The following is a 12,657-nucleotide window of genomic DNA, read 5'->3' on the forward strand; positions in this document are numbered from 1 at the left end:
GGATGTGCAATCGAGTTGAGCTGACGTGCGATGCGAGGTTGGAGATCATCGCGACTTGAAGCTCAAAACTCAGATCAAGTACTTTTTTAACCTACTGAAGCTCAACTCTTTGACAAAAAAAAAAAAAAAAAACTCAACTCGAATTCGACGTACACTAGATTGACTCAGCTTGACTCATTTTTAAGTATAATAAAACTAAACATACTCGATTTTTTTTTTCGTTCGATCTCAACTCGATTCGAAATACTTGCGCTCGCCTATTTTACTTGTGATTAAAAATACATTCAAAGGGTGAAAGTGCAATTCCATAGTAAAAAACATAATTAAAAGTATATTAAACATTATCTGTCGCTAAACTGGAAATGAAAAAACTATACAGAAAATAAGATAATCAATTAGGGTCGTGAGCCGATTGAGTCAAGTATCTTTAGTCTCAAAGGTTATTGGAGTTACTCAAACTCAACTTGAGTTCTAAAGAAATAGAGTCGAGCTACTGTCCTTTTCCTTTTTATGTCCGATCTTATGCATTAGAGCTGCGAGGACAACTTATCATGGATTCAATTGGAGATATTGCTAAATTTACTTCAAAATGAGTCGCCCCACGTTCTCCAGCACAAATTAATTTTACGTACGGCGTGTCTACATTTGTTCCACAATTACGACATATGCTGGAGCATTCATTATCAGCTATAAGAATTCTTTCTTCAGCATGTTCACATCATTTTTGGGTGATGTGGGGACGTTTAGTTTAAGTGTGGGGTTCGACTCACGCTATGCATAGAGGCAGCGTAAAATTCAGAAAGAGGAAAGTTAGAGTTGGACAGACCAAAAAAATATATTTGCCAAAACAAAATTAAAAATTTAAACCGAGCTAAAAGTCTTGCACAACCTTAGTACAACCTTAGTAAATATATATATAATCCTCCATGTGCATGTATGCGTGTCAAGAGAAATTGAAATTCTATGACACACACTTGATCACGATCTCTCTCGCTTCACACCAAGGAAGACATCAGTGAGAACCTTCTGGGAGTGGAGTGAAGTCTTCAACAACTCTATACCCTTCAAAGTTACAAACCAAATAATTGAAAAGGACTTTCTTTCATTTTCGATCAAATTTTACTTTGTAATCCCTATAATAATTGCGAACATAATCTTATTTTACCCCACAAAGCAACTTTATCTCCAAATGATGGCACAAAAGCTCAAATTTAAATTTAATCAATATATACTTACTATAATTAGCTGAGAATACTTATGGTACAGATGCAGATCAACATTTGTTCGCAATTTATATGTCTCTTGAAATGAATTTTCTACATCAATTGAAGTTATAAAGTTTGCATTTCAAAAATCTAAAAAATATCATAATCGCAAGAAATGGCATGGGCTTACCTCGTCCATTCCCAAGCTGACCACCTTCTCCTCAAGATTCCCAATCTCCTTCGCGTTGAACTTTTTTAGCAAAGTAATGCTCGAAGTAATCGGTTTTACCGCCAGATCATCCATCACCATGTACATCACCTCCCCTAGCACGAAACCGCCCTTACCGTCCCATTCAGCCGCTGATGCAGCATTAGCAGATGATGATTTGATAAAAGTGAAGTTCTGGTTCATGGAATTTCTGCACTGAGGACATATTGCCGCAGGTTCCTTAGACACATAGTTCCAACAGTTAGTGTGCGGACATAAAGAGCACCTGTAGTAGGTCAGGTTACCAGCCGATTTTTTTGACAAGAGTGAATGTTTCGTTCATGGGATTTTTTGCACTGAGGACAAATTGCGGAACGGTCCTCAGCCACGTAGTGCCAACAGTTATTGTGCGAACGGGAAGAGCACCTGTAGTAGGTATTGGGTGCTGAAGCTAAGGACGAAGTCTCAGGAAATAGGAATGGGATTCCGGAGAGAAAGGCGGGTGCTTTGGATTTCAAGAGAATGTCTTTCTTGAAAGATTCGATGAACACATCGTTCAGCTTCTCGACGCTGCCGTAGAGGTTGCCTAAAGTGCCCACCATCCCGGTGTTCGTGAGGAGCTGGATCACCTGTCCGACCGGCAATGCGAGGATGTGGAAGAGGAAGTCGACAAAATCTTTGCCTGCCTCCGCAAAGAGCACCGTTCGTTTTCTCTTGTCGACCAGAAGCTTCAAGCTCACTCTGCGTGCAGCCATTCTTTGGGTCACTGTACGCAGAGAGGGGGATGAGACTTATGCAATGATCTATGTGCAGATGGTTGTAAGATAATGCACGAAATGTCGGATCTCGTAATTAAGTCAACACGGAAAAACACCATAGATTTACCTGGTTCAGTCGGTGCCAACGGCGTTCCGTTGGTTTCACTTCCGTCGGCCTTACTCATGAGTCACTAAACAAAATGGAGCAACGTAATAACAATCAATCACACACTCTTTGTCCGAACCTAAATTACACGCAACAAAAACTCAGTTGGATTGAAAACTCACCGTACTGTGTTGAGAGCTCCTCGGTGCGATTGAAAATAAAAAGAAAGTGTCCCTGTGCGTCCCTTTTCTTTTGCTCCTGTGTTTGTGCCAGAAAACGAAAAAGACCACTCGCAAGACTTTTAAAGACTAAAGTTGACGTCCCCGGCTTTGGCAAGAAGTCCGATTCTTGGATATCCGGTCAAATCTTGGATGATTGAATTCCTATTTTCCTCGCACGTTCAAATCTTTCTGCCCATTCATTGGACAAGTTATCTTCAATAGGTAAACAAATCTCAACATATCTTCGTCCATCTCCCGTTTAAAGAAAAATTCTAATCCAAATAGAATCTTCGAATTTTTTTCCTAACAGATTCAGTTTAAAAAACTTTAATTTGCTTCATATGTTCGTTCTTATAAACTTTACCTACTTCGACCAAAAAAAAAAAAAAAAAGACTTTATCTACATACTGCAATTGGACGGGTTTCGTTGCAAGCTAATTTAACAGCGTTTACACATATTAACGGTCAAATTGTTTAGAAATGAAGGGAAGTGAAAAAGGGCAGAAACAAATGAAGAGTCAAAGTCATTCAAGTTGATATCTTGTGGCGTCTTGTCTACAAGTTAGTACTGAGGAGTCGTTCCAAGTCTGCAATTTTCTCCCAGTTGAAAGCAATAGCTCTAATGTAGGAGAAGGAAGCCGAACCAGAGGGTTTGTCCAGTAATTAAATTGGTGCAGTCTGTCTCTTTTATAAATGGGAACTACTAGATTAAATTGGTGTAATCAGAGTACATGCACCTCGCCAACGGGGACGGAACAAGAACAAAATTTTAAGCTCCTTTAGTTTCATGGAAACCAATTTTTAGAAAAATATTTTTTGGATTTTCCGATGTTCGATTCACGGAAAATAAAAGAATCAAGGAAATATTTTCCACCCAGGTAAAAAACGCGTTCGGAAGTGGAAAAAATATTATGGACAATATTTTTCAGTATTCAATTGAAACCAGAAAATGAACTGAAAAATATTTTCCACAATTCGGAATCGAATTTGATTTTTCATAGGAAAATTACCAAAAAAAATTCAAACTTTTTAGATTATTTATTTTTTTGTTTTCATTCCTTGGCCGGTCAGCATAGGTGAGGGACCAACTCGCTAGAGGTTGGGGAGCTCATGCCTCGCCAGGTCGTTGATGTTGGCGAGCTCGTCCCACACCTACGGTAGGTGACTAGCCAAGGAAGAATGAAAAAGAAAAAGAAAGAAAAAATAAAATAAAAATTAAAACCTTGATTTTTTCTAAATATTTTTTGAGGAATGAACATTTCATTAGCTAAGGTCCTGAACCCGAGTGTTGAGGACCTGCGCACGGCCTTTGTGGACCTAAACCTAAGTGTGGGGGAACCAAGCACCGCCTTTATGAACCCGAGTTCAAGTGACGAGGCATTGGGCAAGGGCACCAAGGCTTCGGGCTTGGCCTCAATGGACCTGGGCATGGGTGTTGACGGTTCGAGCCCGGCAACCGCAAGAGGAAGAAGGAAAAAGAAATAAAATAAAATAAATAATTATTTAAAATTTTGATTTATTTAACTATGGAAATTGTCCACATCAGTAATTTCCTTAACAAAAGATGAAAAAAAATTTCCAGTTCATTTTTAGGTCTATGCCAAATACTAGAAATTCTTGGTATTTTCCTAACAAATAACCTCCCTTGAAATATTTTTTCAAAAATATCACGTTTTTCTCGAAACAAACGAAGTCTCAAGGGTACCAAACCGCATAACAGTAAAACAGATAAGTAAGTTGTATACACTTGGGGATAACAAAATAGTAGGCTAAATTACTATCTTGCAAAATAAATGATTTAGCAAAATATATTGATATCCTATGGTAGAATTGTTTTACTGTTTCTCACTATTCAAGGTAAGTATATACCATAAATTACCAATTTGATACCTCCCTGGCTAGACTTGTCAATGGGGTGGGTTGGGTCGGGTTTGGGTCGGGTCATAAATGATTTGACCCAATTTAACCTATTAACCCGTTTATGAACTATTTATACGTAGTGCAAATTTCTTGACTCATACCCGACCCGACCCATATCCAACCCATACCCGATCCGACCCATATTACGAAAATACTTATATCTAATTATTACAGACACTTTCTATGTATTTTATAATTTAAAAAATCTGAATTTTCTTCTTTTTACTAGTTTTAAAATATAATTTTTTAATTTTTATATGAATTTTTTTATTTTTCTTCTTTTAAAAAATCTGACTTTCTTTTTCTTTCTTTTGAAACGGGTGAGGGCTGCTCAATAGACCTATCAAATGGGTGGGTCAGGTCACAAATAGTCCGACTCAAATTGACCCATTAACCTGTTTATGACCCATTTACACATAGTGCCAATTTCTTGACGCGTACCCAACTTATACCCGATCCGACCCATATTACCAAAACACTTCTATATTTAATTCAATATAAGATTATTTATTTCATATAATTTTTGAAAAAGTTATTATTACTAATTGATAACAAATTTTATAATTAAAAAAAAAATCTGAATTTTTGTTATTTAAAAAAATTTGATTATTTTTATTTTTATTTTAAAAAAAATTTCTAATTATTTTTTTATTTGAACTTTTAATTATTTTTCTATTTTTTTCTTTTGTTTCTTTTATTTCTTTTCTATTGGTTCTACCTGCTTCCTCTGCAGTCTCCAGGCCTCAGCAACGGCCAAGAGCCGGCCACCAGCGTGGCCCATCTAGGCAAGCACTTATTCCCCGACCTAGGTGAGCTCGATTCTTGGCAAGATCCGGTGATGCTTTACTATGAAGTTTCGTTTCGTTTTCAACTCATCTTCGATTCTTCTTCGTCTTCGTTCCCTATTTGCGGTAATAGAGAGATGCTTTAGCATGAGGTACTGGAGTGGAAGCTGTGCACAGTGTTCTAGAATTAAAGAAATATATTGAAAAAAAAGAGCTCTTGTATTATGACTCCTCTAGAAGCACACATTAGAATCAGAGGTAAAAATTTATTGGTAGTATACCGCTAATCCGAGTCCGCCTCTGCATCTAGCATTGGATAGACCTCATACAATAAGTGCACTGCGTCAACACTGTCCTGCAAGGCCCCTTTTTCTCTGAATACGATTTGGCCGCCGTCGCCTCCGATCTCGACTGCAAAGAGCACTAGATGATGATGCCGCGAGGAGTCATTGCCCACGGCGCTAGGGTGGAGATTTTTCGAGACGATGGCAGCAAAACGAAGCCGAAGATAGGCAGTAGTGGCAATAGTGACACCGATCAATTGGATCAAAGACGAGGAGGAGGGCAAATGAGTCCCGATCCTTAGGAACAAAGAGGGAGACGGAGTAAAGACCAACATAGAAGGAAGAATAAGATGAGCTGACCTGTTAACTTTACCCTCATGGGTCGAAAGTGGGTTTTAGAGCAAACCCATTTAAACCCATTTATTATGTACTTTTTTTTAAAGAACCCATTATGGACCATATAACATATTTGAACTGATCCATTTGTCACCCACTTTAATGAATATGGGTTAATAACCCATTTTGACAGCGCTACCGCCCGATCATCGCTGACCACTGGTGAGGTCCAGCGTCGCAGGTGAGGCCCTCCGCCCACCCCTCCAAAACCCAACCTCTGCCGCCCACCTGCTGACTACCGTGGCCCGTCCGCAGCGGCCGCCCACCAACTTGCCACCGCCACAGCCGGCCTGCTAATCCCATCGGCACAAACAGCACCATGCATGCAGCCAAAACCCCCAGTTGTACAGCCCCGATCATCACTACTACTCAAGGCTGATTGGTTCGATCAAATGGAGGGAATATCTTTCCTTTTGTGTACAAAAAACTAAAACATCTCCGACGGAAATAAAAGTAAAGCACCTAATTGCATTAGCGATTAACATTACATTTTGATCCCTACTATTCTTCGATCGCTCTCGACGGATAATACCGTATACGATTTGGAGTAATGCATGTCAGGGATGGATAGAAGATTGTCAAAGCTTTGCACAGTTTTAAAAGCACAACGTAGGGCATCCACTACCACTTAATGTAGAGATTAAAGAACCCCTATTCTCTAGATGAATGCCCAGTTCAAGTTGGAGAGAGAATCGGTGAACACTCGCACCTCGAGTGATCCTGATTCAAAACGCTCTGATTCATGCTCTCACCGATTGGAACACTAAACTTGACAGCGGACCATCCCAATCTCGAACACCTCGAGTTGAGAGAATCGCATGTATCGGAAGAAGAGGAGGAGGAGAGCGGCGGGAAGAACAAGGATGGTGGTGCTCAGTTGAAAGGTTCAAAGATCTAGGCTATAAACCAATTAATATAACCACGCAATAAACCAGCGGGCGGCTTCCGACCAAAAAAAAAAAAAAACCCAGCGGGCGGTAGGCGACCGACAAGCGAGAGGCGGCAGCTGTAGGCACGACCCTCGCCGGCTTCGTAAGAAAAAGAAAGCAAAAGAAAAGTAAAAAAAAACAAAAAACAGAAAGCAAAAAAGAAATGAATAAAAAAATAAAAAGAAAAGTTAAAAAAAAAAAGGATAGAGGCCTTTAAATGGATTGTCTTAAGTGGGCTGTAAATAGACCCATTTATAACCTACTTATTTTAGCCTTTTTATTTTAGAGACCTATTATGCTAGCATGCTAAGTTTGTAGTAACTCATTTATAATCCATTTAAATGCTTGTGGGTTATTAAATGGGTGTTAGACCCATTTTGACAAGTTTACCCTTGACTGATTGAGAATATTATCATGAGTTGCTTCCGTTCCGATCTCCTCTTCTCAGACGTTCTTATATTCTTTAGGATGTCAATTCACAGTAAATCTATCGATTTTTTGAACCAGACATATCAATTCATGCGAAACACATTCTTCCAACATTACAAGCGTACGTACATTAGAAGCAACCTCCTTCTTAGACACCATACTACCACATATCAATCATCACTCAGGAACTAATTTCTCAGTAAGCTAATATATAATTAGAGACTAATTTCACATCGTGGATTGAATAGCTTCATCAGCATCTTACAAAGCAGCAGGAACAAACTCCCCTAGCAAGCCAATACGAACGGAGCGTTTCTGAAGTTGGAAGAATAGCGTTTCACTAAGGCCTTCCCCAGCTGAATCAGTCTGTGAGAACCTCGCTGAATATGTCTGTGAGAACCGTTTTGGAGTGCAATGAAGCGCTCAGCAGCTTTATGGCCTGAGTAAAGATCACACAGCACAAGACGAGTTCAAGAAGGGGTACCTGAGAAAACTCTTCTCACTAGTTTAGACACGTACTTCAGTTCAGGTTTCTAGCAGAGTCATAAGCAAATTGATAGGATATATCCCTGTAATTGTTGTGCTCTTAGGTGATGAGTTGACCAAATAGAATAGGTTATTCTCTTATGCTATGGTTCAATCACCAGTTGAAAAATCACCATAAGATTTCATTGCTGAATTTCCAATGCGGTCGAAAATATTTGTAAGAGGCTGCGAATTTTGCGGGCCTTACCTCTTCCAAGCCAAAGTCAATCAACTTCTCTTGGACATGCCCAATTTCATGCACATTGAACTGGTTGAGGAGAGTAATGGAAGAGATGGTGGACATGGGCTTCACAACCAGATCATCCATCACCATGTACGTGACCACCCCCTTCACATAACCACCCTCCCCACCAGGTACCTTGGCCGAGGACGGGGCACCAGCAGCTGGTCCCGCAACCCATGACAGTTTCTTGCTCATCGCATTGTTGCAAACAGGACATCTCGTAGAAGGGGAATCTGTCACACAGCTACGGCATGAAACGCCTGCAAATAAATTATCGCAAGTGTAGCATTCAATCGTTGCTAAAGGTGAAGCTTTGGGCAACAATAAGCGCAGAACATCAGGACCAGAGCTCCGTGCCCTGGGATTCAACAGAGCCTCTTTCTCTCTGTGTTCAATGTATGTGTCGCTGAGATTCTCGACACTTGCATAGAGATTGCGCAAGCCACAGGCCACGCCTGCTCTAGGGAGAAGACTCGCAATAGTTCCAACTGGCAAGGCCAGATAATGGAAAAGGAAATCCACAAAGTCCTTTCCGGCTTCAGCAAAGAGCACGGTCTGGTTTCTCTTGTCGACAAGAAGCTTCAAACTCAACTTCTTGGTTGCTGCCATGCTCGGCCTTGGTCTGTGCAGAGAATCAAGCGTACCGATAGGCCAGTTTTAATCCATAATTTCACTACAAAACGAAGTGAATCGGGCTTGGTCTGATACGCAGGCTAAAAGCTCTCATGCCAGCCCATGAATTAAAGAAAAAAGAAGGGGAAGAAGTCAACTAGCCAGTTTAACTTGCATTTTTCTTCTCAATGGAGTTCTTCGCAACGGTGCAATTGATCCCGGCTCAGGCAACCTGTGTCTTCTGATCACCTGCCTCTAGCAGAAAGTGACAAGTTATTGGTGCGAGCAAAAATGGAACGAATAAAGGGGAAGAGACTCAAGAGGCTCTCTGCGGGCCATACTGATTGGGACATCACTATGAAAAGTGTGAGCTTTTGACGACGCTAGGGTGAGGGAGAGCTCATGAAACTAGACATATGTTCGACAGAAAATGCGATCGTTTGGCGGAAGGTCGAGCCTAAATTCTTGCTCTACCACAACAATGAGGGAGTTCTTATAGAAAAATCTGAGAATCCGCGGGATCAGGCTCTTGCAGCTCGGGCTACGCCCGCGACACGAGAGCTACCAAACCCATCATTGGTTCTACTCAACGGTCACCGCTCTAAAGCTTCAATCCGAGTTAATCGCACCAGATCATCACAAAATTTCGAAATCGAGAAAATACCCAAAGAAGTTCGTCTCTTTCACGAATAAACATCTACGTGATACACTCAAAAAGACAACTCCTACTAGGGAAAGTCATTAGCGAGGCACGTCTATTGTTTACTAACACTAACCATATTAAAACTCACAACAGAGTCAACCAGTTCGCACTAACCAGGAGAAAAATCTCGATCGTGGCTTCGACCTGCAAGCGTAAGAGCTGCCTTCTTCCCGAGTCTTGGTGGAGAGACGGAGAGCTTTGCCTCTTATATTTGGAGTACGGGAAAAGCCTGGGCTGGCTTTTGAAAAAGACGAACAGTTTTTACTTTTGGGTCGGAGGAAATTATTGAGACAAGTTCCTCGTGTCGAAGTTTTCACTTTCGCTGTAGCACAGCACGGGAGGTGGCTTCGCGAGGAAGTTTTCGCAATGAGGTCCTCTCCCGACAATTTTCGATACCTTGTTTGAAAAAGATTTTCGAAAGAAAGCTCTAGTCCAAGATGGCCAACATATTCAGTTGGACCTACCTTTACACAATAGCTTAACCCAACGATTTATGAGCCAACTTGAATATATATTAATCGCTCAACAGCACATCAGGTCTTTAATATGAGACTTCCCCAACACAACTCATGCGGTATCTTTCTGCATCAACTTATCTACCAAACTCGCATTATCTAGAACAGGTTTCTATCATGAGATTTCTTTCTTGAGATATTTACAACATACTAGGACAAATTGGGTACGAGCACCAATCAACCATCTAGACTAAAGAAGCATTTTTGAGTTGTTAATCTAAATTACGATTTTTACGAAGGTTTTGCATAAAGTTTGAGTCTTGCTCCAATTGATAATCACAACCAAGCCGTATACTCCGCGATCAACAAAGCCCACAAGTTGTATCAATTTTATGACAAGTCACAATCTTTTGGAATTCCTTCTATTGAATGCTGATGGCAGCAAAATTAGGACTAAATTATTGCTCTCTCCGTTTCACGGAAAATAAGTGATTTGAAAAGTATTTTTTAAAAAATTAATTATTTGTATCGCTTACAAACATGAATAAAAGAAAATTTATTTCTTCCACAAAAATATTTAGACATAAGTTGTTGTTGGTATGAATAAATTTCATTGACTAATTATCTTAAGCAACATAAAGGATCATTTTATTTTTCGTGAAACAACCGGGACCTACATTTATAAAAATACTTACCACTTGATGGCGGATGCAAATCTACCGATCTCATACTTGGGAGATGCGTTGTTGACGGTCAGCTATATACTTAACCGTGTGCCATCTAAGTCAATTACTTCCACACCTATGTGAAAGATCCCAAGTATCAAAGTTGGACGAATCATATTGGCATAAAGAATAACTTCACTAGAGATGTAATAGCACAGAAAGAAATAGTCCTACAATATATTTCTACGAACATGATGGTTACTAATCCATTCATTAAGGTTTTTCCTAGAGATGAGTTTTTCACCCACTGGATGTCTCTAGGATTGCGTAGAATATAATATGTAACATTGTTGATGATCATTACATTATGTATGTGTATTTGTAGTTGTTTTTTCTTTTAATGAATTGATGTTTCATTATCTCGAACAACTTTTTATGAGACCGGAACAAACACACATATATTGTCGAAACATCTATAAAGGTTAATCAAATTTATCGATGTATAATTCCAACACAAGCAAAGGCGATCACTCAAGGGAAGGTCAAGTCTGCTACAATCCCTCGTGTTACGGACCATTGCTTCTCTAGAGCAATGCAGTGGTTACTAAGGAATTTTGTTTCTACTCAACATTTACTTACTAATTTTGTGTGATTGTCGCACTTATCTCAAAAATATTGTCGTTCTCTTTGGGATATCGGTTCATAGTAAATTGATCAATTTCTTGAACAACACGAATTAATTCACATAAAAACACTTTCGTCCGACATTACAAGCATATATATTAGAGGCAACCAACATCTTGGACACCATAGTACCACAGATCAATCATTACTCAGGAACTAATTTCTTAGAAAGTTAATACATAATAGGGATTAATTTCACATTGCGAGTTGAATAGCTTCACCAGCATCTTACAAAGTAGCAGGAATAAAACTACCCGGGCAACTCCATTCAAACGGGGAGTGGCCGAATTCAGAGAATAACATTTCTCTGAGGTCTTCCACTGTTGTACCTGTCCGCGAGAACCCTGCTGAATATGTCTGTGAGAACAGTCTTGGAGTGCCATGAAGAGCTCAACAGCATTATGGCCTGAGTAAAGATCACATGGCACAAGACAAGTTATACAAAAATTGAGGTGCTTAAGAAAAGACCGCCGTACCGGCTTTTTTCGCGGGTTTAGAATGCATACGTCAAGTTTCTAGCATTGATGTCCTCTTATTTGATGAGTTAAGCAAAGAGTGATGGGATGGATCAATTCCAATTTTAAGCAAAGAGTGATGGGATGGATCAATTCCAATTTCATACAAACATCGCGGTGGCTCTAGAACCATCAGTTGAAAATCACCATCAGGTTTCATTGTTGAATTTCAAATGCGGTCGAAATGTTTTGTGAGTTTGCGACTCTTGCAGGCCTTACCTCGTCCAAGCCGAAGTCGATCACCTTCTCTTGGAGATCCCCGATATCGTGCACATTGAAACTGTTGAGGAGAGCAATGCAAGAGATGGCGGACATGGGCTTCACAACCAGATCGTCCATCACCATGTACGTGACCACGCCCATCGCATAACCACCCAGGGATGCGGCGCCACCAGCTGGTCCAGCAACCCATGACAGTTTCTTGCTCATCATATTGTTGCAACCAGGACATCTCGTAGAAGGGGAATCTGTCACACAGCTATCGCATGAAGCCCCAGACAAATTACTATAGCTGATACACCCACCGGCAGTGCGAGGGCAAGTGTAGTAGTCAATTGGTGCTAAAGACGGGGCTTCAGGAAACAATAAGCGCACAACATCTGGACGGGAGCTCCGTGCTTTGGGATTCAGCAGAGACTCATTCTCCCTACGTCCAACGGATGTGTCGCTGAGATTCTCGACACTTGCATGTAGATTTAGCAAGCCGCCGGCCGCACCTTCTTTGGGGAGAAGACTCACAATAGTTCCAAGCGGCAAAGCCAGACAATGGGAAAGGAAATCCACAAAGTCCTTTCCGGCTTCCGCAAAGAGGACGGTCTGGTTTCTCTTGTTAACGAGAAGCTTCAAACTCATCTTCTTGGTTTCTGCCATGCTCGGCCTAGGTCTGTACAGAGAATCAAACGTAACAATAAGCCAGTTTTAATCCATAATTTCACTTCAACACGAAGTGAATCGGGCTTGGTCCGGTGCAGGCTAAGTCTGATATCGAGCCTAAAAACTCTCATACTAGCTCA

The 12,657-nt window shown here is 40.5% G+C and overlaps 2 protein-coding genes across 5 annotated transcripts in view; both read right to left on the reverse strand.

Moving 5' to 3' along the window:
- Nucleotides 1-978: 978 nt before the first annotated feature.
- Nucleotides 979-2,356, reverse strand: LOC125316292. Its single transcript, XM_048284302.1, has 4 exons — nucleotides 2,299-2,356; nucleotides 1,840-2,179; nucleotides 1,396-1,699; nucleotides 979-1,062 (listed from the first exon to the last, which is right to left on the reverse strand). Exons 1-4 carry the CDS (start codon nucleotides 2,354-2,356, stop codon nucleotides 979-981), a joined length of 786 nt encoding a protein of 261 aa, XP_048140259.1.
- Nucleotides 2,357-7,354: 4,998 nt separating this feature from the next.
- The window catches only part of LOC115756742, a 48,639-nt gene continuing 43,336 nt past the window's right edge, over nucleotides 7,355-12,657 (reverse strand). For 2 of the 4 annotated variants that reach the window (XM_048283418.1, XM_048283419.1), the window contains exons 2-3: nucleotides 7,975-8,632; nucleotides 7,355-7,680 (exon numbers count right to left, since the gene is read on the reverse strand). In XM_048283418.1, the coding sequence (XP_048139375.1) occupies nucleotides 7,603-7,680; nucleotides 7,975-8,619 (723 nt within the window). In that variant the 5' untranslated portion in view covers nucleotides 8,620-8,632 and the 3' untranslated portion in view covers nucleotides 7,355-7,602. Of the gene's footprint in view, nucleotides 7,681-7,974; nucleotides 8,633-9,439; nucleotides 9,489-11,863; nucleotides 12,528-12,657 lie in introns of those variants that run through there. The other 2 variants (XM_048283416.1, XM_048283420.1) reach the window with 2 other exon arrangements.

This window comes from Rhodamnia argentea, chromosome 8 (assembly GCF_020921035.1).
Source record: "Rhodamnia argentea isolate NSW1041297 chromosome 8, ASM2092103v1, whole genome shotgun sequence".
Taxonomy (NCBI): domain Eukaryota; kingdom Viridiplantae; phylum Streptophyta; class Magnoliopsida; order Myrtales; family Myrtaceae; genus Rhodamnia; species Rhodamnia argentea.